The sequence below is a fragment of the Lasioglossum baleicum genome, chromosome 7 (assembly GCF_051020765.1).
Source record: "Lasioglossum baleicum chromosome 7, iyLasBale1, whole genome shotgun sequence".
In the NCBI taxonomy this organism is placed as follows: domain Eukaryota; kingdom Metazoa; phylum Arthropoda; class Insecta; order Hymenoptera; family Halictidae; genus Lasioglossum; species Lasioglossum baleicum.
In genome coordinates, this window is record NC_134935.1 from 12,964,490 (window position 1) to 12,989,117 (window position 24,628).

General features: G+C 43.6%; 3 protein-coding genes across 9 annotated transcripts in view; 1 reads left to right on the forward strand and 2 right to left on the reverse strand.

Moving 5' to 3' along the window:
* Neo (ZP and PAN domain-containing protein neyo) overlaps nt 1-23,484 on the forward strand; it is a 211,294-nt gene extending 187,810 nt beyond the window's left edge. For all 3 annotated transcript variants that reach the window (XM_076426914.1, XM_076426913.1, XM_076426915.1), the window contains 3 exons: nt 2,178-2,514; nt 4,400-5,065; nt 16,210-23,484. In XM_076426914.1, coding sequence (XP_076283029.1) covers nt 2,178-2,514; nt 4,400-5,065; nt 16,210-16,773 — 1,567 coding nt within the window. In that variant the 3' untranslated portion in view covers nt 16,774-23,484. The remainder of the gene's footprint in view (nt 1-2,177; nt 2,515-4,399; nt 5,066-16,209) is intronic.
* Nucleotides 1-24,628, reverse strand: part of Atg16 (Autophagy-related 16) — a 642,505-nt gene that overhangs the window by 362,892 nt on the left and 254,985 nt on the right. The gene's annotated exons all lie outside the window — the stretch shown is intronic.
* The window catches only part of LOC143210246 (uncharacterized), a 473,171-nt gene that overhangs the window by 264,281 nt on the left and 184,262 nt on the right, over nt 1-24,628 (reverse strand). The gene's annotated exons all lie outside the window — the stretch shown is intronic.

A 24,628-nucleotide genomic window follows, 5' to 3' on the forward strand; every position in this document is an offset into this window, starting at 1 on the left:
TTAACTCTCATCTTGCTGCGAGCGCGGAATATCGCGACGGCCCGCAGTGTTTGCGTCGAGAGCGGTGGCAAAAAGGAGAACAGGAACAAACAAACGACGACTAAACGTTCCTATTCCTGCAGAAACCATCTGGCATTACGCTCGCCGCATGCAGACATTAACGACCGGGAAGAAATGGCTCGGTTGACTTGCCGGTAAATGCCAGTGAATTAGTGTTTTGCGGGTACGGTGTGAATAATTCCAATCGAAGAACTGCATTGAAACGAGTACATAGACAGATTTCATTATCAAAGGAAATCACGAGAATTGATGATCACTATAATAATTGGCAGACTCTATTATTTCGCCAATTCCTTGAGGATCTATTCAACTAGAAGTATCACGTTGAAACTAACCAAACCTCTGGAGATAATTACAAATTCTATTGAATAAATTTTGCAGAATTAGATATGATGGCAATAATTAGAATACGTTTCCTTAGAGGTTCATAAAAACTCGTTGGACGAAATAAAATTGGCTTTTCAGCCATAGCAGTAGCTAAGCATACAAAATGGAGCCTTAAATCGGACTTGCCAAGAAGAATACGGCTTACCATAAGCTTCTCTCGACTTGTCAACGACTTTTTCCATGGTTTGCATTCAAAGCGCATTAGCATTTAAGGTAGCCACTCTCCTTTTTTCTGGGGCATCTGCTGAATTATTTAAACCACTTACGATTAGCAATTTAATAAAATATACGAACTACTTCCACAACGATCTGTGCAGTACTACATTTCTTTAAAAACTACAATTCCACGTCTTTAATCTTCGAAACATTGTATACATGAGGGCCATTTTTCCAAGCACAAGAGTATTAAGAAAATGCGATTGAACCAATTTATTAAATATTTTCCTGCTTTTGGCTTCCGGCATAGATACAATATAATCACAGTTTTTTAAAGAGATTGATGGAGTGGCATATCATTCCTTGCAACGACGCAATTAAAAGCGAGCAGTGCCAATACTTATATTCACGACAGTGTTCGCGCGAGCATACATACCTACACCGTTGCGAGAAATACACGAAAGTCAGTAGCACAATTTGCGGTCGAGCGAGATTTGGCAAAGTAAAGCACAGAGTCTCGCGGAAATCCATTAACAAGCTACCATTACAATTTCTGGCCCGGATTCCAGTATGAGCCATTCAATCCTCCTTTATACTATAGAGCACCGGCGCGGTAACTTAATAAATTCGCATATTGTCCGACGGAGATCCTGCGGTTTCGCTTTACCGTTTCGGTGTAACGATAGTTTATTGTTACAATAACTTAATACCCGTGAGAGAGAGAGAGAGAGAATGAGAGAAAGAGAGAGGACAGTCATTTTAACGGATCCCCGTGCAACAGGTCAATTTAATCGGCAACGTAACATTCCACCAGATCATCAAATTAAAAATATCTCTTTCGCGGCCATTAACTTATTGCAATAACGAGCCCTCGACAGGCTCGCGCGTTTCCACGGGATGCGAACGCGTCGAAAAAATTTACCGTTCCCCCGATTTTATCAGTTTGTCGTTACAGCGCGCCGACGGGATCGAGAGCACTCGATTTTTCAATGCGTCGCTGTTCCAATTTTAAACGAACGACGCGATGCGACGATGCGCCGGCGTTATTGCATTACGAGGCTTTCCGGAACTACTGGTGAAAGAAGTCCTTTGTCATTCTACTCGAAAATCATTTCCAAATAGCTTCGTAAAATTACGTACAACAGTCCCCATCTTTTACACAGTTTTTGCCATTTGTTTCACTCAAAGCAAGATTTTGGATGATTATGGATGGTTATCAGCGAACTTCAACGAAAAATTGTTTTAAATGATACTTATTGATGTTTTCAAGTGCTTTGTATATTTACTATCATATAAAATGCATATACCTATACGACCATTTTAAACGATTTTTTAATATACTGTACTCATCTAACAGTTAGAACAACTAGATTGGTACGGTAAAGTCTTAATCTTAGAATCTAAGAAATACCCTCGATTCCGTGCTCCCTCGACTTCTTAAATCGTGTAGTTCTACTATTTTTTGTGAATATACTTCCTATTAGACTATAAAAATAGTGCAAGCTCTAATTTACTACATAAAGATTAAGTTAGTTGAACAGAAATTTAAACAAGATTTTTATTTTGTGTTGCAGATCCGCCAACTACGTGAACGCAACGAAGCAATGCGACCTTTCAGACATGGACCGATTGACAGTCGCCGGATCGAACGCCTTCCAACCAGCGAAAGGATACGACTACCTCGAAAATCATTGCGTTGACGAACCCGCCAAGCTCTGCGAATTCAAAAAGATCAACAGCCGTATCCTGAAAACCGTGGACTCCGTCTACCAAGAGGTTGGAAGTGCCGAGGAATGCCGTGAGCTCTGCCTGCACTCGCCATTCCGTTGCCATTCCTACGATTACGGTGACACCGGTGACATGGTCTGTCGTCTTAGCCACCACTCCAGAGCCACTCTTTCTGACATTCAGGTAAGAATGTAGATTGATGCCCCACTTTTAGTAATTAGTCGGATTCCTCTTCCTAATGGACCGCTTCGGGTGACAGTCTGAAGCACAGACCCTGAACCATTTGGCACTTCTAGTGCCAGATGTGCCAACGCTGCACATTCTTTCCTAATCATATTGTCAACTGTGCTGCACGCATATTTTTTCACGATTATGTGACGTGTATATATTATACGTTCATTGATGGAGATTCATTATCAAACGCGTCTACAGCTTCGAAGCTAAATCAGTTTTTTGTAGAACGTGTAAAATGTTTTTATAAAACAAAAAGAGATCGAATTTTTCAAATTCATTTTATCTTTGATTTTAAAGAAAATTTATTTATTTTTTGCTGAGTGATAAAAGCGTGTTATTGACATTTTGACACTTGTTAGTTGTTGTTTTTATACAAAACAAAAATTGTTATGAAACTTGAGAACACGAATAGTAGTATAAAATTATTTAGTTCCATCTTTTAACGTTTTAAAGAATCCATTAAAATGCAATAATACCTTTCAACCTCTATGGCACTAACGGTAACGTTTGCATATTGCAAACCACCAAAAATCTATCAATAAATTAAATGGTAAATTTCAACCACTATGAATGTGTACATAAAGTTTGCATGAATCTTTAACTTAACAACGTACGTGAAAGATAAAACGAGTGAGAACGTTTAAATATCTAAACTTTCTCCGTGCTAAAAATCTAGTCACCCGGTGCATACTAACTTTAAACCCCTTATGTGTATGCACAAAATTCGTGCGAGACAATCCGTTAACCATTAACACGCGTGAAACATGAAATAAATGATAACGCGTGGCATTTGAATAACATGGTTACGTGCTCGTCGGAGTCAGGATCTTCGTATGAAATGGCCAACAGTTCAAATATTGCACGTGGCCCCGCTGCATGAAAAATTGAATAAAACATTGATCAAACCTGATTCCGCCGCGGGTGGAAAACGGTGTTTCTCAGCGTTAAATTTCTGCACCGGAAACTTACTTTAATTCATTCGGCATGCGCGGGAGTAAAACAATTTAACGTCAATCCTGGGCCGTGGAATTCGCTTAGAAATCGTAGACCACACGTTTCACACGTTCCACTCTGCCACGTACTCTTGAAAGGGCCGGTAGGGATTTTCTGTAAACCTGATTACACCGCACACGTGCAAACCAGGTCGAACAATTCGCCGAGAGCGCATTCGTGGAAAATCGAGTTTCCATCGCAGATGCTTACCCTATCGAGCCTGTGGGTGGCTCTTCAGCTCGTGCATACGAGAGAACGCCGCCTCATACCACCGAGGAAAGTCAAGACAAAGACTTTTCTTCTCGCCAACCTGTTGAAGAATCTGTTCACTCTATTTCCACTAGGCGTTTTCTATGTCGAACCGAATCACTGCACATTCTTTCCTAATCATACCACCCCCGGCGAAAATTAATCGATCAAACAATTCGAGGGACTTCCATTATTGTTAGGGTACGTGCGAAGAGACTGTCGTTATTTTCGGTAGAAATAATATTTATTTGTTATACTCAACTATTAGAATTGAAAAACAAAAGGAAGCAACGGTAGAGATCCATTTTAACTTTCAATTACAAGACACAATATTCATTCAGAAATTTCTTTGAGCAAAAATAATTTGAAATGATAACGAACAAAAATAATTTGAAATTTCTTCGAACAAAAATAATTTGAAATGATAACGAACAAAAATAATTCGTAATGATAACGAACAAAACTAATTTGAAATGATAACGAACAAAAATAATTTGAGAAGAATTCGTAAAATCAATATTTAATCATCGAAAATCGTACTTAAATGATACTTTCTGGAAAATTGCGAATACGAAAATCTGTTGGTTTTCAGGAACCGTACCTCGACATGCCCGGGGGATCAACGTACGAGCTGAGCTCCTGCTACAACGTCACCATCGACTGCCGTGCGGGCGACATGGTCACAAGGATCCAGACGACCAAGCTGTTCTATGGTAAAGTTTACGTGAAGGGCTCGCCGAACTCGTGTGTGCAGGACGTGAAGGGCGCCCTGGAATTTGAGCTGCGAATAGCCTACGACGATTTGGAGTGCAACATCAGACAACAGGGCTTGGGTCGTTACCTGAACGACGTCGTGATCCAACATCACGACACGATCGTCACCAGTTCGGATCTCGGGTTGGCCGTCACTTGCCAATACGACCTAACGAATAAAACGGTGTCGAACGAAGTCGATCTCGGCGTACACGCTGACATAACTCCAGCCTTGTCCGAGGAGGTGACCGTTGACTCGCCTAACGTTGCCATGAAGATCACCGACCGTAGCGGAAACGAAGGCATCCCGTCCGCCGAAGTAGGCGATCCCCTGGCGCTCAAGTTCGAGATCCTCAACCCTAACAGTCCCTACGAGATCTTCGTAAGAGAACTGGTGGCCATGGACGGCGTCGACTCCAGCGAGATCGAGCTAATTGACTCCGACGGTTGTCCAACCGATCACTCCATCATGGGCCCGCTCTACAAAGCGCCTACTACCGGCAAGGTAAGTCCTATGCTAACCGTTATCGTTCATGAGCCTCGAGAACCAACCTGACATGGGAAACTCGGCGTCGAAATATACAGTTAGCCTTCGCACTCGAAAAAATTCGAGCATTTCGTATTCAAGAATATTTGTTCGAATATACAATATAGGAAGTTCCGCATACCGTGGACAATTGATCGGGAAGTACAAGGAAAGATTCGATCTAAGAAAAATCCTCGGGTCCGTGTTGTTTCTTAGATCGTATAGCTCTACTATCTTTTTGTGACCACGCCGACTGAAAAAAATTTATTCTATCTTTTCGACTCACTTTTGCGCGTAATAAACTTTGTAGTTTTGTTTGTGCTGTTGTAGCAATAATTGACTCGTTCGTACACAAACATGGACAGTTAGCACTTTGCCTACCGTGGAAATGACTCAATCGTCTCCTACAAATTAGACATCAACGATCGGCAGTTTTTTAAACACATTTTTCAGAAGCAATGGCAATTTCATTCATAAATCAACAAGTTGTCTTGAGTAACATAGTCTGACAACTTCTTTTGTGATGTTTACACAGAAGAAAATTATTGAACCTGTTTCTAGTGCAGCATAGTCATTAAAAAGCCTATTGACAGGCTTCCGGTAGTTAAGAGGTGTTAGAAATTCCTGCTAAAACAAGATTTATAGTTTACATCATGACCGTTCATTTTTATGCACAATAAAAATACTCTTGGTCAATTCCAAAAACGAAAGCTGCAGAGTATTTCCCTTTTTATTAAGTTAGACGAGTACAAAATGATGCAGCAATAATTTGAAATTTTTGCGATGCTTGTACACTTTTTTATTTTCTCTATCCATTTGCGCCATTCACATTATTGTACACGTCACTTTCATAAAGTAATGTAAAATAGTAATTTTTAGAGTGCTCCGTGAAGCCAGTGTTAAAAATCAACAAATGTTTCGAGAATCGGGAATGTATGTTTAGATACTTTTTGGATTCACTAGTACCGCCAAGAAAAAGTCCACCAAGATAGCACTGACAAATTTGCCACGCCAACATCAAAAAGAGTTTTCATCACTTCGAAATCACTAGACTGCGGATCTTACTCCGAAAAATTGAGTAGACGAAATTGAAAATTGTAGGAAAATTTAAAAAATTGAATTCTATTCCTTGCGATCGATACAGAGAATTTTTATTTTGCATAAAGATCCGCAGTCTAGCAATCACTTTTCGCGAGAGGACTGATCTAATAATCTTTTGTCGCTCGTCAGGATCCGAAAAGATTAATGCGATCGCGGCGATCTCGAGCGAAATTCCGATTCGCCGGTGACAGGTGTATCGTAGCAACAGGCGGAGTTAATACAACTGATTGACACTGATACCGTCGATACACGATGGCTGACCGTTATGGGAACCCGGCGCGGCAGCGTTTTACGTTGATGCATGCAAATGGTTAGAAAGAGGGGTAGACCTGATCGTAGTGGAAGAAGCCGCGAGAGAGTCAACCAGTTAGACCAACTTCATGCTAATCAATCACTCGGACGGATTTTACGACGGGAAGCAATTTGCTCGTGCCGTAATAGGTCGCATCCTTGATGCGCCGCCGTCTTAGCGATGACGCGTTATGACGTGCCGTGGAGGTTGAGTTCCCTACGCGAGGCCGGTCATTACTTTCTAGGTGCAATGTAATGCTCGTTGTCACGAAGAAAATTCGAGGAGCAAATAGTGCCTTGTTTCGGGATAAACGGGCCCTCTCGACGCGTGTAACCGACGTCTGACGTCTCGCGAATGCATGTGCAACTAGCCGCAGAGCGTGGGAGTTGAGTTGCAAACATTTTCGTGCATAGCCAAATGGTTGCCCCAATGCTGGCTAAAAATAATTCTGACAGTAAAAATCAAATAAAAACGATATTAATTGCCGTTCGTATGCGCGTTCCTTAATATTTCACAAATATTTAGGGACACCATAAGTCTACTGATCAAAGTAACGTGACGAAGGCATTATGTAAAACAATTTTGATAAATCTTTGGACGAAGGTTGCTTACAATTCTCTGATTTAAAATATTGTCTTTTTGGTACTTTAGAGCTGAATTTTATTAGGCAGCAAAGAAAAGTGTGAAAGCAAGTTCAGGGTAGTGGGAACGTAAATAAAATTCCCTCGGGCTACCCCGGCCCATGTGTTCCAGTTACGAGTTAATACAATATCACTTACGAGGTACCGCAGAGACGTTTCCATTTTGATCTCTGTTTCCAAAGAAGGAAGAAGCAACCAGCGATAAGTAGAAAAATCAGTGCACCGCTGAGCGTGTTAAAATATTTTTCTGATGGAAAATTTGTTTTTCTCTACTAGATTAATAACACTCGCAAGATCGAGCATTGATTTCACTCCCACTGTGCAAAAGTATATTTAATATCGAAGCAGATAGTATGACCAATTTAATTTGCTCATCAAGTATCCATCAGTCAAACACACGTTCTGAGAAAAACACATCTAACCACCTCTTAGATTTCCATTTGAGACAACTATCCGGTGAATTCTAAACAGAGATAGATTCGCTAAAGGGACGAAGAAATGTAGTCAAACATGTTTCCGAGCAGGAACTGAAAGACGAATGATATTACTCGTGTAACGACGATTCGAACATTCGTATGATTATGTTAAGGTGTCAAAACACCGCTGATTTATCAATGAGGTGCAATCGTAGGTGTCAAACACAGGGTTTCACGACGTGACTGTAAATCATAGGGGATAGGTCGATTTGATGCAACCTGCAATTCGCACAAAAAACATGGACTATCCGTATTACGCTTACCGAAACTAGAAAACCATGGTCACATCAAACAACATCACACATGTATATGAGGACTAGTGAGGCATAGTATAAAACATTATCAGCCTATGTTATTGCTAAAAAAAAAGACTGCATAGTCCAACTATTCTTGAAGAACAAAATCGAAAAGAATTCGTGCAATTGGAAGCGTGTTTTCTTAAAAATCACCGTGTTCATTCCAACTAGGAGCAAATATCAAAATAGGATTGTACCTAGCCACACACACAGTAACGGTTTGCAATCAACAATCCCAAGAAAACTCTGAAAATGCGACTTCCCCAAGATCCTTATTTTCCGTTTCGAACTTCTCGTTAGGACGATCTCTCCCGAGTTCGTCGGTTTGTCCCGTCTTCGATCGAGCGTCTCTAGATCTCGTTTTGGGCGACTGTTCACGTCTGCGGTTCATCTGTCGACGAGTAAAACAAACGGATCGTTAGGATGGTTACGGTGTGGCGCAGGGACAGAGGGGGTTCGACAACTGAAGAGGCATACCGCCTCGTTAACTCGTCGTTCCACATCATTTGCTCACGCGAGCCCGTGGCCGGGTTCTGCCGCGGAGCAATATCGCTTTATTAGAAAGTAATAACAGTCCGGAGCTGAAAGAAACGGCAAATTTATACCCGTTAATCCAGAAAAGACGGGGCGCATCGAGATATATCACCGAGTCGTGTGCGCCCCGACACCCGAGCGTACGGCTTGGTTGCAGGTTTCGTACCGGTTCCATTCGTACCACGATCTCGTACCACCGATTCTGCAGATCACGCGAGCTAACCTCATTTCCTCCCGAGACTTGTCCAAGTAACGAGGCCTGGATCTACGAATGGCCGGGCTGTGTACGTGCTCGTCCCTACACAGGAAATTACAATTCGTGGAACAGGAATCTAACTAAAAGAAGCGCCGCGAAGAGCAACGAGAGACACACACAGAGTCGCGAGACTCCTCTTCAACATCGTCCAACACTATTTACCTGAAGCTACAGAGTGATAAAACGACTGTCACGGCCGCTTGTGATGTATACCGGCCTGTCGATGGACATTTATCCGTGACGAACGCCGCGGAACGACCGCGATATAATATTAGGTGCGCGCGAACCCTTCCCTTCCCTTTCCCGCCGCACCGCAGCGCCGCGCCAACTCTCTCGATTGATGGCCGCGAACTCACCACACACTTTTGATTTATCTGGACTTAATACCGTGGTTAGCTCAGACTATATATTACACGCGATCCTAACCGCAGCCACGTGACAGGAAGATAGCGCTGTGGACGCGGGGTGGTCCATCTAGGGCTCGTCGAGTTGATGTTGCCTTCGGTCCGAAGTGAACTGTGTTTTCGGTGCAGTTTTGATGGTTGCGATAAATGAATGTGTTGCAAGAGGATAGTATTTTTATGCCAAGGTCATTTTTTGAGGATTTTTCTAGCAGCATTTTACGAGTTTAGATTGCAGAAATTCCTGTTTAACATTGAAATTGGCTGACTAATGTAGAGCTCCACTTCTATTTCCCACAGTTTGAAACGTTTTTATTTTAATTTTCAATACCGCTAAGTGGTCTTCCTTCGGCACAGACTCATCTCAATTATATTCAATGACGATCCTGCCACCAAGACGGAGACCCTGACATTTCATTAAACCAGAGGAAGTCGAGCAGGTCTAACCAATTCTGCCGCGCCAGAACCGTTAACATTTTTCCATGGGATCGATCGTTTCCCTGAAAGCAGAGGAACGCGAGACGATACGCATAACGATAAAACCTAAATAGGTGTTTTATGCGACGTCAGGATGGGAACTTTTTCGTCCGGGCTCGCTAACAAGAAGAGACAGAGCGCAGAAACCCGGCTTCGCTTCTCACATAAATAACCGACATTGTGCAACCCAGATCGAAATTTTTCTAAGCAATCCGCGTGCAAGAACAGGACGGACGTTGGTTTACCTAGAAACCGTTCGTCGTGAACGCGTTAAGTGCCCGGTTCTTATTGTGCCGGCGTCCGAACAGCCTTGTACTTATCGCGTTTACCATTAATGAGATTTTCTCAGGTTGCGAACACGACGTTTTTGCCTTCGCGTTTTTCGTTTTTTTCCATGCTTCCCTCCCGTCCATCCCCCCCCCCCACCCCCGTCGCGTTACTCGTTAAGCGTTTCCGTTGAGCGTAACCGCGGAAGCGAACGCCAGGAACAGGGATAATTAATAAACGGAATCGGCGATTACGGTTGCGAACGATACAATTATAGCGGGGAATAAAGTCCCCCGGGATTCTACAGTGACAAGGAAGAGAGTTGACGAGCTGGTGGAAACTCACGTGTGTGGCTCTAAGCGAAGCCGGCGGATGAATTGTTTGCTTGAAAATGATGCGAGCCGCCGTAAAAACGTCCCGCGGCGCAGTAACAGTTAACATTAGCGTACGAACTCTCTTCCGCCGACGAATCTCTCACCGAGCAGAAGTCCAAATATCCTTCTCGACCTGCTGAGTCGAAAAAGGACCAAGAAAAACGGGGAAAACAGTTTTATGAAAATTATCCTCGTCCCCCTTTCACGCTTCTCTGCAGAGAGTGTTGCGGTGCGAAAGGGGCGTCGGTAACCTTGCCAATTACAGACATTCATTTTACCGCTACTAAAACCCGGGAATGAAGTGAGAGCACGCTTTCTGACCATCTGTAGAATTCTCCGGCTCCTTTTCCTCGGGACAGAGAAAAAATGTATCCTGACGCCTTCTCATCTTTGGACCCGAGGAAACCAATTAGAATTGTTTAAATGACGAACACACAATCCGTAAACGTTTCTACAGGCGTCAGAACATAAACAAATGGGCACTTAAATAAATTCGAAAATAATTCAAAGCAACTATTTAAAACTGCTTCATAATGTAAACTAAGACTTCTCAGTATTATAATTGCTTGAAACATTTTTCCAAAAATAGTTGCCCTAATTTAAGTCGAATCGACCGTGTAGAAGATTTTAGTAATTTTTCAGCTGCCTGGGGAAGACAAAAGGAGTAACGATCGAAGTACAGATAATTTATCGTTACGTCGATATTGCGCCGGTGTTTATCAGTTTTCTGTCCCATCCGTCGCCGGTTAGGAATTTTATTAGCCAGTGGTAGTGGATGGCAAGAAAAATGAGCGGAGAAGAAACATTTGGTTGGGGCCTGAAAGGGCTGGCAAAAGGATCCGTCTCGTCTAACCAGGAATTTGCCAAAAGTCAGGTTTTCCGGTATGTCTGTCACGTAGCCAAGCCGCGGTACGGAGCTCTTCCATTTCACAATCGGTTTGAATGAAATTGGAAACATCTCTCAGCCACCACACTCACGTCCAACGGCAGACAGTGGTGTAAGTGCGAATATATACGTCGTGTTTCTACGACACACGCGGTACCGTTTTCTCTCGGAATAAAGTCGGGCGTCATAACGAACTGCCTGCGGACCTCTGTTTGCTTTGACTATCGACTACTTACTCCGGAGATAAATTATTCTTACCATCCACCAATCTTTCCATTCATCAAGTTGTACATTAACAATTCAATTATTTCGTGGCAATTGATATACTTGAAAATTTGACAAATTACGAAAAAATCTCAATTTTATTAAGACTTGATAGACTTCGTGTTTGTCATCAATTTCCAAATTCTCTGTTTGATACAATTCATATGAACACAATTTCAAATACCAAAAAAATTTTAATATAATCGCCACAGAAATCTACATAAACTATCAAGAAGATTAGTGTTAAAGGGAAGTGTACAAATTGCTTTTTCGACTCCTCGATCGTTCCCCGGCGTATTAGGCCCCGTCATTTATTCTTGACGGTCACGTGCAATCTCTGGGATCGCGTGCAAACGTTACACGCGACCATTTGTCTAGGCGGTCCAGTTTTATAGTAAGTCGGGGGATCAAGTTAACCGTGGTAAAAGCATAACTCTCTCGACGCGGACATCGCGAGCCGTGATCAAGCTTTCATGGTATCTCTGTTGTCCGCATCTCGGACACGATCTGCCGTCGTTCTCTTGACGGTCTTTGTCGCCGTCACGTTCGTCGACGTTCGCGCAATCTTAGGCGAAAGGGAACGTAGAATTCGCAATCCATTGCAGCTAGGATGCAGTACAGATGCCGCGGATACGCGGCTGCGTGCCTTTTCCCGCGTTTTACCGATCTCTTCATGGTTTTCCTCTCTCGGCCGTGGCTGACGTGGAGTTAATAAAGTTCCGCTCGTTCTGCGAGACGCGTCCGCTAAAGAAACAGCTAAATGAAGCTGTACGCGGAATGAAGCATATTTTAATGTCTTACTCCCCTTTTACCCCCTCCCGGCCGATAATGTACGTGCCTGGTGTGTAAATATGATGAACTTGGTAATGCTCCGTAGAAACCAGTTCCGCGGACGGTGCACGCGCCCGTGTACGAACATAATCGCAACTGAGAGAGAACTGCGAACCGGCGAACACGATCGCAGAATCGGGACGCGTGTTTCCAGTTCGATGAAGAAGCGACGAAAGAACCCTTGACAGGAATCAGTCCTCTTGATTTTTTGCCTATGCCGTTGGATCGCAGCTGACGATCGAACCGGCGCGCAGTGCGTAGACAATGGAGAAAAATCGAAAAATCAACTTTCATGTTGCTATTTAAAACCTTAATTAACACTAAACCTACCGGGCCATAAAAGTAACTAGAACACACGAACCCATATAAAAATGACAAGATTGATTTTATTTAGACTTTGTGCGGCTCTTATTGTAATGAGTGCTCTATAGAAATCATTTCTGATGAAATCATTTGTACTATTTCGATAATTATGAAATAAAAAATCTGGAACCGGCTATTTTGACCGGTGGTGGTAGGTTCAGTGTTAATAAAATAATTAAAAGGAGAAAGAAATTTCTATTTGGCTCGCGTGTTTTGCAATCAACGCAAACATTTTCTATTTTGCAGAAAAATCCGCAAGTAATGATATTAAAACCAACAAACAAGTTTTGACTAAAAATTTCAATTCTGTCTCTACAGAGCTGTCCAAGGTAACCGCAACGTCAAACAACTGCAACCGTCGTGTACGGTGTTCTATATCCTACAAATATCGTCTGAAACACTTTTTCGTGTCACCTATAATTTTCGAGTAATGGAATTTCGTTGAGGGAACGGGCTTTTTAACGCAACGTGTGCGACGGCAGATAAAAAGCGCCTGGTAAAAGCTACGGCTCGCTGTCGGAAAACTCCTCGATTAAAGGGTTCCGTGGCATAGAGTACAGATGCACGATACACGCCGTTGACAGGGTGTCATTCGCCAGTACACAGAGTGCATGGTGTCTTGGAATAAGAGCGTTGAGTAGCTCGCGGTCGATCGTGTTGTAATCTGGAACGGGAATAAAAGTGCGGTGTAAATTCTCTTCGAATGCTAACGAGCTCGCAAAGTGAACACGTTATTGGTAGGCACTCGGTTCTGCTTGCTCCAGAGATCTTTTGTAGCTAAGTGTTCGATAGTACAGGAAGTCCTTTGATACATATTTCTTATATGACAGTAAATTTGCAGTAAATATACAATAATTGTTTTAAAAAATAGAATGCAGTGTTTTATCTTCATTACGAAGAAATCTTATTCAAGAGAATCGTCATAGAAATATCTAACGTAACAAACTAAACGTCTTGTAGTTCTTGCTCTCGTAGAATTTGTCGGAGAACCATTTTTCCGCGTTCTAACAGTAAAAGCCGGGCCCGACAGCAGCATGATCGGTGAAGAGGTAGAGTATTTATGACCAAATCTGTAATTCCCTCGGCTAAACGTCGTAGTGTCGGACAGTGATTAAAGAGGATCGTTTGAAGCGGTAAATACATGTTTCAGTGGAGTGGACGAGTAGAAACGTTCTCCTCGTGGCAGTTTTTCGCCGAGCTCCTTTCATCCATATGATTAAGGAATCCTGTGTTTTGACTTTCAATCGGATCTCGGAAGTGACTGGTTCTACATAATGCACTAGGTCGGAGAGAGAAAGAGACGGTTTCCTTTAAATAGTTCATCTAAATGTACATCTAAAAAGCGTGTTTCCACTTCTGACCGCGCTTCCAACGTCGCGATATTAAAATTACCGATGCAAATTACTTGCTTACATATACAGAGGAGAGGGAAAAAGTCGATATCAGCGTGGTCAAGAAAGCAAAGGGTATTTGTCCGCCGCGACTCAGACCCAGAAGAGGAATGACCTTACCGAAGAGAAACGGTCCGTTCGCGACCGCGGAGGATGCGCGCGGGCTTTAATGGCACCTTTAAAAGCCGGTACTTAGGACGTTTCCCATCTCATGATCCCGTGTAATTGCCGTTACACGCCCTTACCTAATGAAGGTGAAAAAATTGGGCCGCGCAGCCGCCAGAGAAAAACCAGTTTGCGATACCCCGCCTTCTGCGAGCGCGTCGAACGTTGCGTGCCATTTCTACGCGTGCCAACTTTTTCCCTTCCGTTCGCGATTTTCAAAAAATAACAAAAACCATTTTAAGATGTCCGTGTCACGTTAACATTCAACTATAACTCCCAAAAATTCCCTCAACGCATTCAATCTTCGTTCACATATTTCTCAACCTTCTTCTTTGAGATTAAAGTTGATCTTATAATAATTTTATTGGTGGCAAATTTGTAATTCTGAGTCCAAGGGTCCAAAGTAAGTGTTTCTGGCTTCCCGCAATGGATGCAGAATATATTTATTCTTCGTAATGATCAGCATTCCAATTATTAGTATATAATAAGATTAAATGTGTTCAGGTTTGAAGAGTTTGCTAAAAAGAAATTTTTAAAACTGTATGTGGTCCCAATGTTTTAGTCATGATCTTGATTATTGGGGAGGCTAATAAAAGTATTTCTAAAGCTAGTTAAAGATTAGTCCAGCTGATATATGACTATGATTCGCTACGAACGTCCGAGGACTCGAGGGAATGAATTCTCAACGCCCTACTTTATGTTACGTCGGAGGTGAATCGTTTTAGACTTTATGACGCGTAAGACTGGCGAGAGCCAGTTGTAAAGGGGGGTGGCGGTAAATTAATTTAGTGCGATGGTTGCGAGTATTTTTAGAATAAAAGATGAGGGCCCTCATTTTCACACTTTAATCCTATCTGACAGCAGCCAGCACGGGGTCACTTGCCTCAGAATGAAAGCGATGCTGCGTCGACGCACAGTGGTCTGTCAAGTTGTTTTTTGCTAATTTAATAATGAATCGAATGGAACTAATTCTGAGGGAACTGGCGTCTAATGTGTAGGAGAGTATAGTCGAATTTTTACTCTGTTTTAATCTGGAACCTTGGAAATAAATCATAAGGCAAGAGGTTAACAAATATTTAAACGTCTGCAACTTCTTCTGAACATTTAAGGAAGGTACTCGTTCTGGTTCTCCTTCTAGATCCCGATTTAGGGCCGTAGTGATTCGCAGAATGACGTTTTTGTCACGCGGAATCGGTAGAAAACGTCGCACCGTCTGTTTCGCGACGGTCGCATGAAGCTGCAGATTCTGTTTCTTGTTATTCTGCTACGTCTAACTTGATGAAAAGGCAGGGAAAACACGATATCCCGGAGCCCCATGAAATGCAAATTTCACCCTCTTAGCATCGGCCAGCTGATGGTATTTTAATTCGCGTCCTGTCCCAGATAAAATCCATGGAAATCCTGCGTCCGCGGCGTTGTTGTATTCAGTCGCGGAAGCGTTTATGTTTCTAACAAGGAAAAAATGAATGAAAGAACCATGAACGACAACTCATAGCGGTACTCGGGCTCTGTCCCCGGCAACGGTGAAGTTCATCAACAAAACTGCGCAAATATCTTTAAACTGTTTTACCGCGAATACGATTTTTGCCACGGTTCTTTCACCGACGTTGACGCATTGTCGTCGTAATGAATAACGGCACTAAATGATCCCCTGCACGATCGACAGTGCGCGATTCTGTCCGATTTCAATTGTCAATCCTGAATAATTACACGGTCTTAAACCATAATACGCTTGCGATGAATAATACGGGAATGACAGAGGCTTATGGTTGCGAAGCACGATTATGCACGCAATACAGAAAATTCTGAATAAGTAGCAGAGATTCAAAATAGCAAAACAATGAAAATAATTTAATTGTACATACTATTTTATAATGATAAATACAATTTTCATCACATTGTAATAATGAAAGAAAGAATGAAATTTGGTTCTTATTGCTCGCAATTGATGCAGACAATTTTTATTTTATACCAAGTTCTGCGATCTTCGTGTCTTGCAACGATTGAAAATTTATCTAAGATAATTATAAAGCTACTTCCATAATCTTTCTAGACCAGACTTCGCTATCAATAACCGAATAACACAAATGCTACTGGTTCTTTTTCAGATCCTGCTGTCGCACTTCGATGCGTTCAAATTCCCCAGCTCCGAAGTGGTCCAATTCCGCGCACTGGTGACCCCGTGCATGCCGACCTGCGAACCTGTACAATGCGACAAAAAAGAGGCGACCGGTGAGATTCGGTCGTTGATCTCGTTCGGCAGACGTCGTCGTCGTCGTTCGACTGGCCCCACCTCCCAGAAACGCGAGGACGTGCTCCTGGTGCGGTCGATCAAGATCATGGACAAATTCGGGTTCGAGCACGATAGGAAGACGTCGAACGAAAGCGCGGCTATCAGCGACACCGTCTTCATCGAGAGCGAGGACATCTCGTCGACGATGGGCGTGTGCATCAACCTTGGCGAGACGATCGTCGCAGGTACAGTCTTCCTCATCGCTCAAATCGCCGTGATCGCTGCGTGGGCTATCACCTGGCAGAGACGCCGGCAGATGCTCAAACACCAAGAAGCTCTGTCGGTCTCCGTCTCCGTTCCCGGCATGCATTCTGGCTCGGGACGTACCGACAGCCTCTGTAAGTTGTACGACACCGGATACTCTGCGCGCCGTTTCTGAACAACCACCGTAAACCGTCATTCGCACCCCTAATCTCGTCTTCCTATGCTCTGGCTACGTTATGAGTCCTCGGAGGAGTCTCCGTCGGCTAAATTTCTCGCTTCTTTCGGACGACTAGATGACCCCCGCGACTTCACACTGAACCTACCGAGCTATAGTGACTCGCATGTGTCGCTTTAGAAGATTGACAAGCTCCAGTTTATTAACCTTTTCGATAGTATGATAACTACAGTCATTAAAATCTCGGATTGTTTCATAACTTTGATAGAGACAGCGTTACCAGGTGATTTCTTAGATAAATAGTGGGGGAAATGCTATAGTCAGAACCTGAGTGACGTCACGACGCTATAGTGTAGTCTATCCCGGACGATGACGTCGCGATTCGTACTTAGAGTGGAAATCCTATCAGTATTCTACAGTACGGATCGTAGCGTCACTAGGTGCCCTCGCTATTAGTAAGTTGGTGGGGCAATTCTCGGATCGTTATAATATTTCTTTTATGTTGCAATGAGATTCAGGTACGTCCGCGTTGAAAATGTTAGCGCATCTGCGAGCAAAGATATCGAAAGGGTTAAGAAAGTTTGCAACCGTGTGATCGGCGCCGGTAGGTTCAGCGTCGAAGAAGCCTAACGCTCTCGTAACAGAGCTAATCGGGCAGGATCATTCGAGGACTGAATTTCCGCAAATCACCATGGGGGTGCTTGATACCACTGTCGCGACTCCACACAGAGCGGATAGAGCAGTTTTGAGGGTATTCGCCGAAGAGTTTCTGGATGGAAATTGGCTGTCTTCGACGCGAGACGCCTCGCGTTTTCTCTATTTTGTAAGAAGAGCTGTCGCGTAAACAGGAGATTCCTTGTAAACGGAGACGATCAAAATCGATCCGGTAGCTGTTCTCTAAGATCTATACTAGTTATTAAAATCATGCACAATCATTCGTGGAGTGATCCGAAAAGGGGAGCCGTGCTAGAACGATCGCCTAACGTCTCTTTCATCATCTTCCTCTCGCGACACCTTTCAGAAAGATCGCTCGGTCGATCTATAGATCGATCGATTGTCGTCGGGCCAGGTGTCGCGCAATTCAAAATAGAAGTCTCTCGGACGCGCAATCGTTGGAAGAAGAAGTTAATTACACCTCGGTGTCCGTTCTACGAACACACCGCGGCGTCAGGAGCAATTAAGAGGCGATCGGCGGGCAGGTCCGATCGAATATCCGGCAACTCCGTCATCCTTCATTTAAAATAGCGCGTAATCTTCCTCGGTCAGTTTTGTCCGACTGCGTACTAACTCTCTAATCCTTTTCTTTACACAACTTGTTCTATCTTCTTCCCCCCTCTGAGTTTTTTCCCGTCCGTTCAAACGCGAGACGAGACAAGACAAAGCGAAACAAGCCGAAGCGGGATGAGGCGTGGCGTGGCGTTGCTCCAAAGGCGATGGAGGTCGACGTGTACTTGCTGCGTAGGATAGGGCACTGGCACGGACTCTAATTAGCATTGGGAATCGAGCATGATTATGCAGATGCTCCAAGTAGGATATCAACAGGAGGAATAGTGGACCCGGGTCCTGGGGAGAGAGGACCAGGGAGACACAACGGGTGTACGGGAACGACTGGTAACAGTAGGAGACAACCGTAGAAACCGAGAGAGCCTGGGCTATGGGGTTTCCAGGGGTGGTTCAGGGCCGATAGGACGAGGAGAGGGGGACAGACAGACTGAGAGAGCAATGCGCGTAAAGGGGTTGGCGGAAGGTTAATTGCCTCTTGTGGCGTCTCGGGGTTAAGCTAAGCTCTGTGGGGTTGGACGAGAATTCGGTAGCGAGAAGGGCCCGGAAACGAGACAGCGAGATGGCGTCGGATCGCATCAAGGATAGCTATCTAGAGCGTACTGGGACCACGTAACCTCGATCCCCTTCCGACTTAACCTTAGCCGCGTCCCGACCAGCCGTGTCGGTCCGGTTAATTTACATCGCGACACGTAAGCTTATCAATCTGGACCGCTCTCCGCGCTCTCTTGAAGTTGAACCGACGCGGCGCGGTGCGTCGCTGCGTAATGACGCTCGCGATTAACGCTGACCGGCTGCGTCACCGCGACGATGTTTCCCGTTCGTTTCACCGTGACAGCAGAGTTTCCTTTATTCGAGACGCGCGATGGCACCCGGTGACATAGTTTTCGATAGTTTATCTGGGAATTTGTCACGGAGGACGCCGAGGCCTTCTGTTCATGATGCGTTTGCGTTGAATACACGTACTTCAGTGTTCCAATCAATGTGGAGCAACAGACATCCGGCCACTGAGAGTCATGTTTGCGGTGTTGATCTGGTTTCATTTGTGGCAGGTCAGTCCAGGGGTTTGTCCTTAGATTTGGGGGACTATTTGAAGTTTGTAGTCACTGGCATACATAGATGACTAATTAATCTTGGTCAGAATATATTTGCTTAAATCCAACTTCACTGGAAGTTTTTGGTCTAAAGCAATTAAAAGATTTATATTATATAGTGGTTCTAGAGTTAAAAGTTCCTTGGATGTTCATCCTTCGTATCAAGCCTAACTGTTAAAGTTCGTTACAAATGTAAAAAGTGAGGCATCGACCGAGTACATTGCCAGTGAAACGTCGGAAACCTCGAAACCCAGTTTGACCGATCCAAACAACTCATCGGTATCACTTAAAGTACAACTCGAGCCACATCTCGCACACAGCGGATCGCGAACAGAAGGCCTAATCCGACACATATGCAACTGTGCGCGCGGATGAGGATTACTAAAATTCGAAAGTTCACGCGGATAGCCGGGCCCCGTTCCAGCTTGAAACGAACGTCGTTTACATTGGAAAAGTTATCCGTAGGTTTTCTGTGGGCACGGTTTCCGTCGAATTCAAATACACCGGGGTTGCTACCGGGGAAGTTCTAACGGGGTAGAGTCGATCTTAACTTCGGGAACATAGATCCGACGTGCAAACGTCGCCGCACAATGCGCCGGAGCGCGGAGACAGTACGTTCGAACGGATTACATTTCGCGTAGGATTGCTGTTTAACATAACAAGCCTCGCGGTCGAACTTGCCCGGAAACTGGGTGCTCGGCAGAGTTTCCGCCGAATTTTCCCGCGGAACAAAGTGAAACTGCGACCGAGCAACCGGTAGATCGGATCTCTGACGAGAAGGATCTATGTATAAGGGGACCGGCAGATGGGGCGTGCGCGATACGTCAAGCCACATTTAAATCGGCTAGCTCTCTCCTACGTCGTCTGTCTCTCTGTCCTCTCTCTTCTTATTCCGTCTCCCCCCCCCCTCTCTCTCTCTCGCTTTCGATCGATTCCGATACAAAGACTTTTGGAAGGGATCGGGTTAATTGAGAAACTTGAAGATTTGAATACGGCCCCGCCAAGACAAACAGACTGAACGGAAGGACAAGCAAAAGAGAAAGATAAAGACAAGCAAAGTGCGAGTCTCCGATTATGGTGAAACGTTTGCATTTCAGTTAGCCGAAGTTCGTTCACCAACGTTCCCCGATTCGACGTCTCCCGACCGTCGACAAGCACCGAACACCCCGCACAGTCTCGTCTCTCTCTTCTCTTAATTTGAATGATCGGCCGGGACTTCTTGCCCGAGAAATCCTCGCGACAATATTGACGACGGTGAAATTCATCGTCGCACGCGCCAATGGCGTTATTTTCACCGAATCCCACCAGTTTTGTGGAATCGAGGGTGACTGGCTCGGTAAGCAGCGATAAGTTCGGTGGAGTAATTTTGATCGACCGTATGTGAACTCGAAAAAGTTTGGAAATTTGCAATTGGTATAGTTTCATTTTTAAAATTGTCCTATTTTTGGAATTATTCAATTTGAGTTGGCTGGATTAGGTTTACAGTAGTTAGCGAAGGTTAAAATAGTAAAAAAAAATGGAGCACTCTTATTAATATATCGTCTAAGTGTTTCGCTTACAAAATGCTATTTAAAAAATTGAAAAATTGAGAGAAGTCCCCAAACTGTATAATTGCCATAATTGTTTTCGGGCTATTACTTAGAGGTCATTTTTCAAGATTCTTCTCCAGAAAATAGCCATTGCAAGTTCTATCAATATGCCTCCAACAGATGAAACAGGATTCATTCGCAGCTCGACCGACCCAATATTACAAGACAAAAGGTTCAGGGTTCCAACGAACCCACCTGAAGCGCCGCCAATGAATCCCAGCATGCATAGTTTGAATACGCCCCAAAATAAGGTGATCCAACGCACCTCTTGTATCCGCGTCAAACTTCTCGGGCTCTCGGTGGTTGGAGAAAAATCGATCCTGGCTCGAAAAAAATGCAAGCGTACGCACGGAGCATTGTACTGGCGTTGAAACGTCGGCGCGCACTTTAATTATTGGTTCTAATTGCCGTGGAAATTGCTGGGCTTTCTCCGGCGCTTGACGCTGGTCGCTTGTACTCGGCCGAATTTTGTTTCCGGCTCGAACGGACCGCTGATTGAAAACATAGATCGCCAGAAAAAGAGAGAGAGGGAGAGAGGGAGAACAAGGTTGATAGAGAATGGAGGTTTTTCCGGAGTTATTAGAGCACGCCAGGTTTCGCTCGTCCCGTTTCGCAGCTGCAATATTATCTTCCGTAGAAAGAGGACGAGTGTCCCACTCGCGCGCGCACGTGTGTACATCGACGATAAGATGCCAACGAAGGTGCCTACGCCTATCAGTAAGCGACAATACTTAAGAGTTTTATTCTACATTTACGTTGTATGCTAAGAATTTTTCGCTAACGCTGACGTAGTATATCCAATTTGCTTGTGGTGAGAGGGTAGAGCCAATTTTTATAAACACCGTTCGAAACACGGCGGACACAGCCGTGCCAGAGCGACAAGCATTGCGAGCCGCGAGCTTTCTACATACTCACAAAATAAACAAAAAAAAAGAGCATGTTGCTCGCCGCTCGCGATCTTCTAGACGTACGTGCGTAAACGCATAATAGCGATACGAGATGGTGCATGAAGAATCTGGTTCCTCCTCGCCGCGAGAATGGCGCGATATAGATGCGCCACAAAACAGGGGAGCGGGTCCGAGATTTTCTCGCGCCATCTTGTCAAGAATCATTTCTTCTAGTTGTAGGATGTGTCGAGCACTTTTCATCGACTTGATCGAACGGATATCTTCACGAAGACAGTTTGTGAACAGCGTTTGATCCAAGTCAATGGAAACTGCGTTGTCCTCGCGACAATAACTCTTAACAAATACGAATGTCTATTATCCAAACGCGTATACGATGAAAAATGGAAAGCTACAAGCTGCATCATGTATCGTCACTTTTGATTACGTAATTAAGTTGTAAGTTAACAAGGCGGCCTGCCGAGCGAAGGAGGAGCAGGAACCGCTTCATCAAAACGTTAATATTAGGCTCGAGGACGACCGCTCTCTCTCGATGACACGAGAAACCGTTTCCACGCTCTTCTTCTACTTCCTCTTCTTCATCCTTAGACCTTTACCGACTCGCACACCCCTACGAGTTTGTTTTTCCTCCCCTTCCAGCACGCTTCCTTCGTCGTCCTTCTTAATGAGCCTTATACTCGCAACCCTCCGCCTTCTTCTTCTTTATCGTGAACGTTCACGAGCATGCTGAGACGCCGGTGCTTGTCCTCGAGCCTGAGGTGCGCGCCTACTTCGCTGTAAGCTTGAGAAGCTCGAGTCTGTTCTGTACCCTGACGAGCGTACATATTTCCACAGCTTTTCTGCGACGACCTTTCCCTTGCCTTCTCCCCTCCTTCCCGGTTTTGCTATCTTCCAGTGTCAGTCCCCGCTTCCGCGGATCTACGATTCGGATCTAGAGCTGTGCGGGAACCCGAAAATTTCGGGATTCGGAATATTTGGGTTCTCGAATGCGTCGCGAGGAGGGAATATTTGCGTTCTCGAATACATCGGGATTCGGAATATATCGGAAATCGGAATTTTCGGGTTCTCGAATGCGTGGGGATTTAGAATATTTGGATTCTCGAATGCCATGGAGTTTTCGAATATATTGGGATTTCTGAGAATCTTTGGGATTTCTAAAAATTTTTAAAACCTTCCACTCGATGACTTTCCGACTTGGCCCGATTTAGCCCGACCATCCTGTACCCGACATTTTCGGGTTCCCGCGCACCGCTAGACCTCGCGAGTCACGTACAGAACTTACCCGACGATCGAGCGTACTTTACATAACACGCGCACCAAACCGTAATGGCTTATTTATTTTGTACGTTTAACGTGTACCGTCCCTTCAAGAATACTCGTACCTTATCACAATTTATATCCATCCTCTCTTGATGTGTTTTTCTATTTTAATTTCGTTCCTTCCGTTCTTCCCTAGACTTTTGTAACGCGTCCCACGTCCGGCGAAGCATCATCTATATGTATCGTATTTTTCTTATTCTTTTCCTTTTTTTTTTAACGACGTCCCTTCGTCATTCGGACGAAGCACGCGCACGCGAGCGTGACGACGAAACCGGGACAACGCCGCGACGAGTGGATGATTAAACGAATTAATTGGACCGACCGGGAGAGTTCGATGTGTGCGCATGTTTAATTAATTCCGCACTAGTTTCTTTTCTCTCTTCTTTTACCTGTGTTTTTTTTTGTACCAGTATCGAGACGTCACCACCCTTTCCGGCTTGAACGTCGTATATGTCAGTACCGTAATACACATGTTGTACATAGCATATATGGTACAGAGAAAATAAACTCATTTTATAATGAACCACTGCGTACGATTGTTTATATACCTGCTCGTTTGGAGTTGTATTTTTTGTTTCGACGACGCGTTGTTTCGCCGGTGATTGGTCGCTGTTGGAACTGCGATGGATGCTTGTCCATGGTGTAATTTACACAAAAAGCAAGTATTCAAAGTATCTGGTAAGTATTATCTTATGGATTTAAAAAAAAAGAAATTTAATTTGTCATTTTCTATGAGTGCATTCCTATACATATATTATTATACCTGGACTGCAGATTATATGCATCAATTACGAAAATATATAATAATTGAAATACAAAGCATATAAGAATTTATAAGTACTGTTATATTATTTCCAATTTATTAAAACTGTTACAAGAGAAGATTTGTGTAAAACAGATTTCCGATAGGGAACATTTCATACTCTGATCCAGCACTGTCAGTTTTCATAAAAATTCTTTTATGGAACATGATCGAAGCCAGTACTTTTTTTCTATCGAAACTGATATCGTTTTAGAGAATTAAACAGAGACAGAAACTTCACAATCCCCTCCGATATAAATTAACGTAATGTTTTCAGCAACTATATTAAATTCCTACAGTGTCTTTTCAATACCATAATTTATTTAACTGAGTACGTCGAAACTCAACTAGTTTATTTCGAGGTTAATTTCATCGCTGCGTTCGTGAAGTATAAAAAGAAAATATTCTAACAAGAAAGAATCAGAAAGATCGTTGTTAAAAACTAAATAGGATAATGGCGGGGTTAAACATTCACAAGGTGTGGCAATAAATGTTTCTTTATTGAATAACAAATTCCATGGTAAGGAACACCGGTAATGACTATATAAAACAGATTCTGATATCAATCATTCCAGCACATCAACTATTTACATTATTTACGATAAACTAATTTCATTTTAAAAAATTGATATTTTGTCTTAAATTACATTATTTATATATTTTACATCATAAGCTACTTTCTTTTTATTTTGTCCCATAGCAAGGGTTCAAAAATTTTTCGATAATACTTCCTGTACATGATTAAAAGTAATAAATAATTGTCCATGTGAGTCGTTTCGTTTCATTGCTTGGAACTTAATAAGCTAAGGGCGCTGAATAAAGCGACGTGAGCAATCTCGAGAATTTTCCATACTAAATTAATAT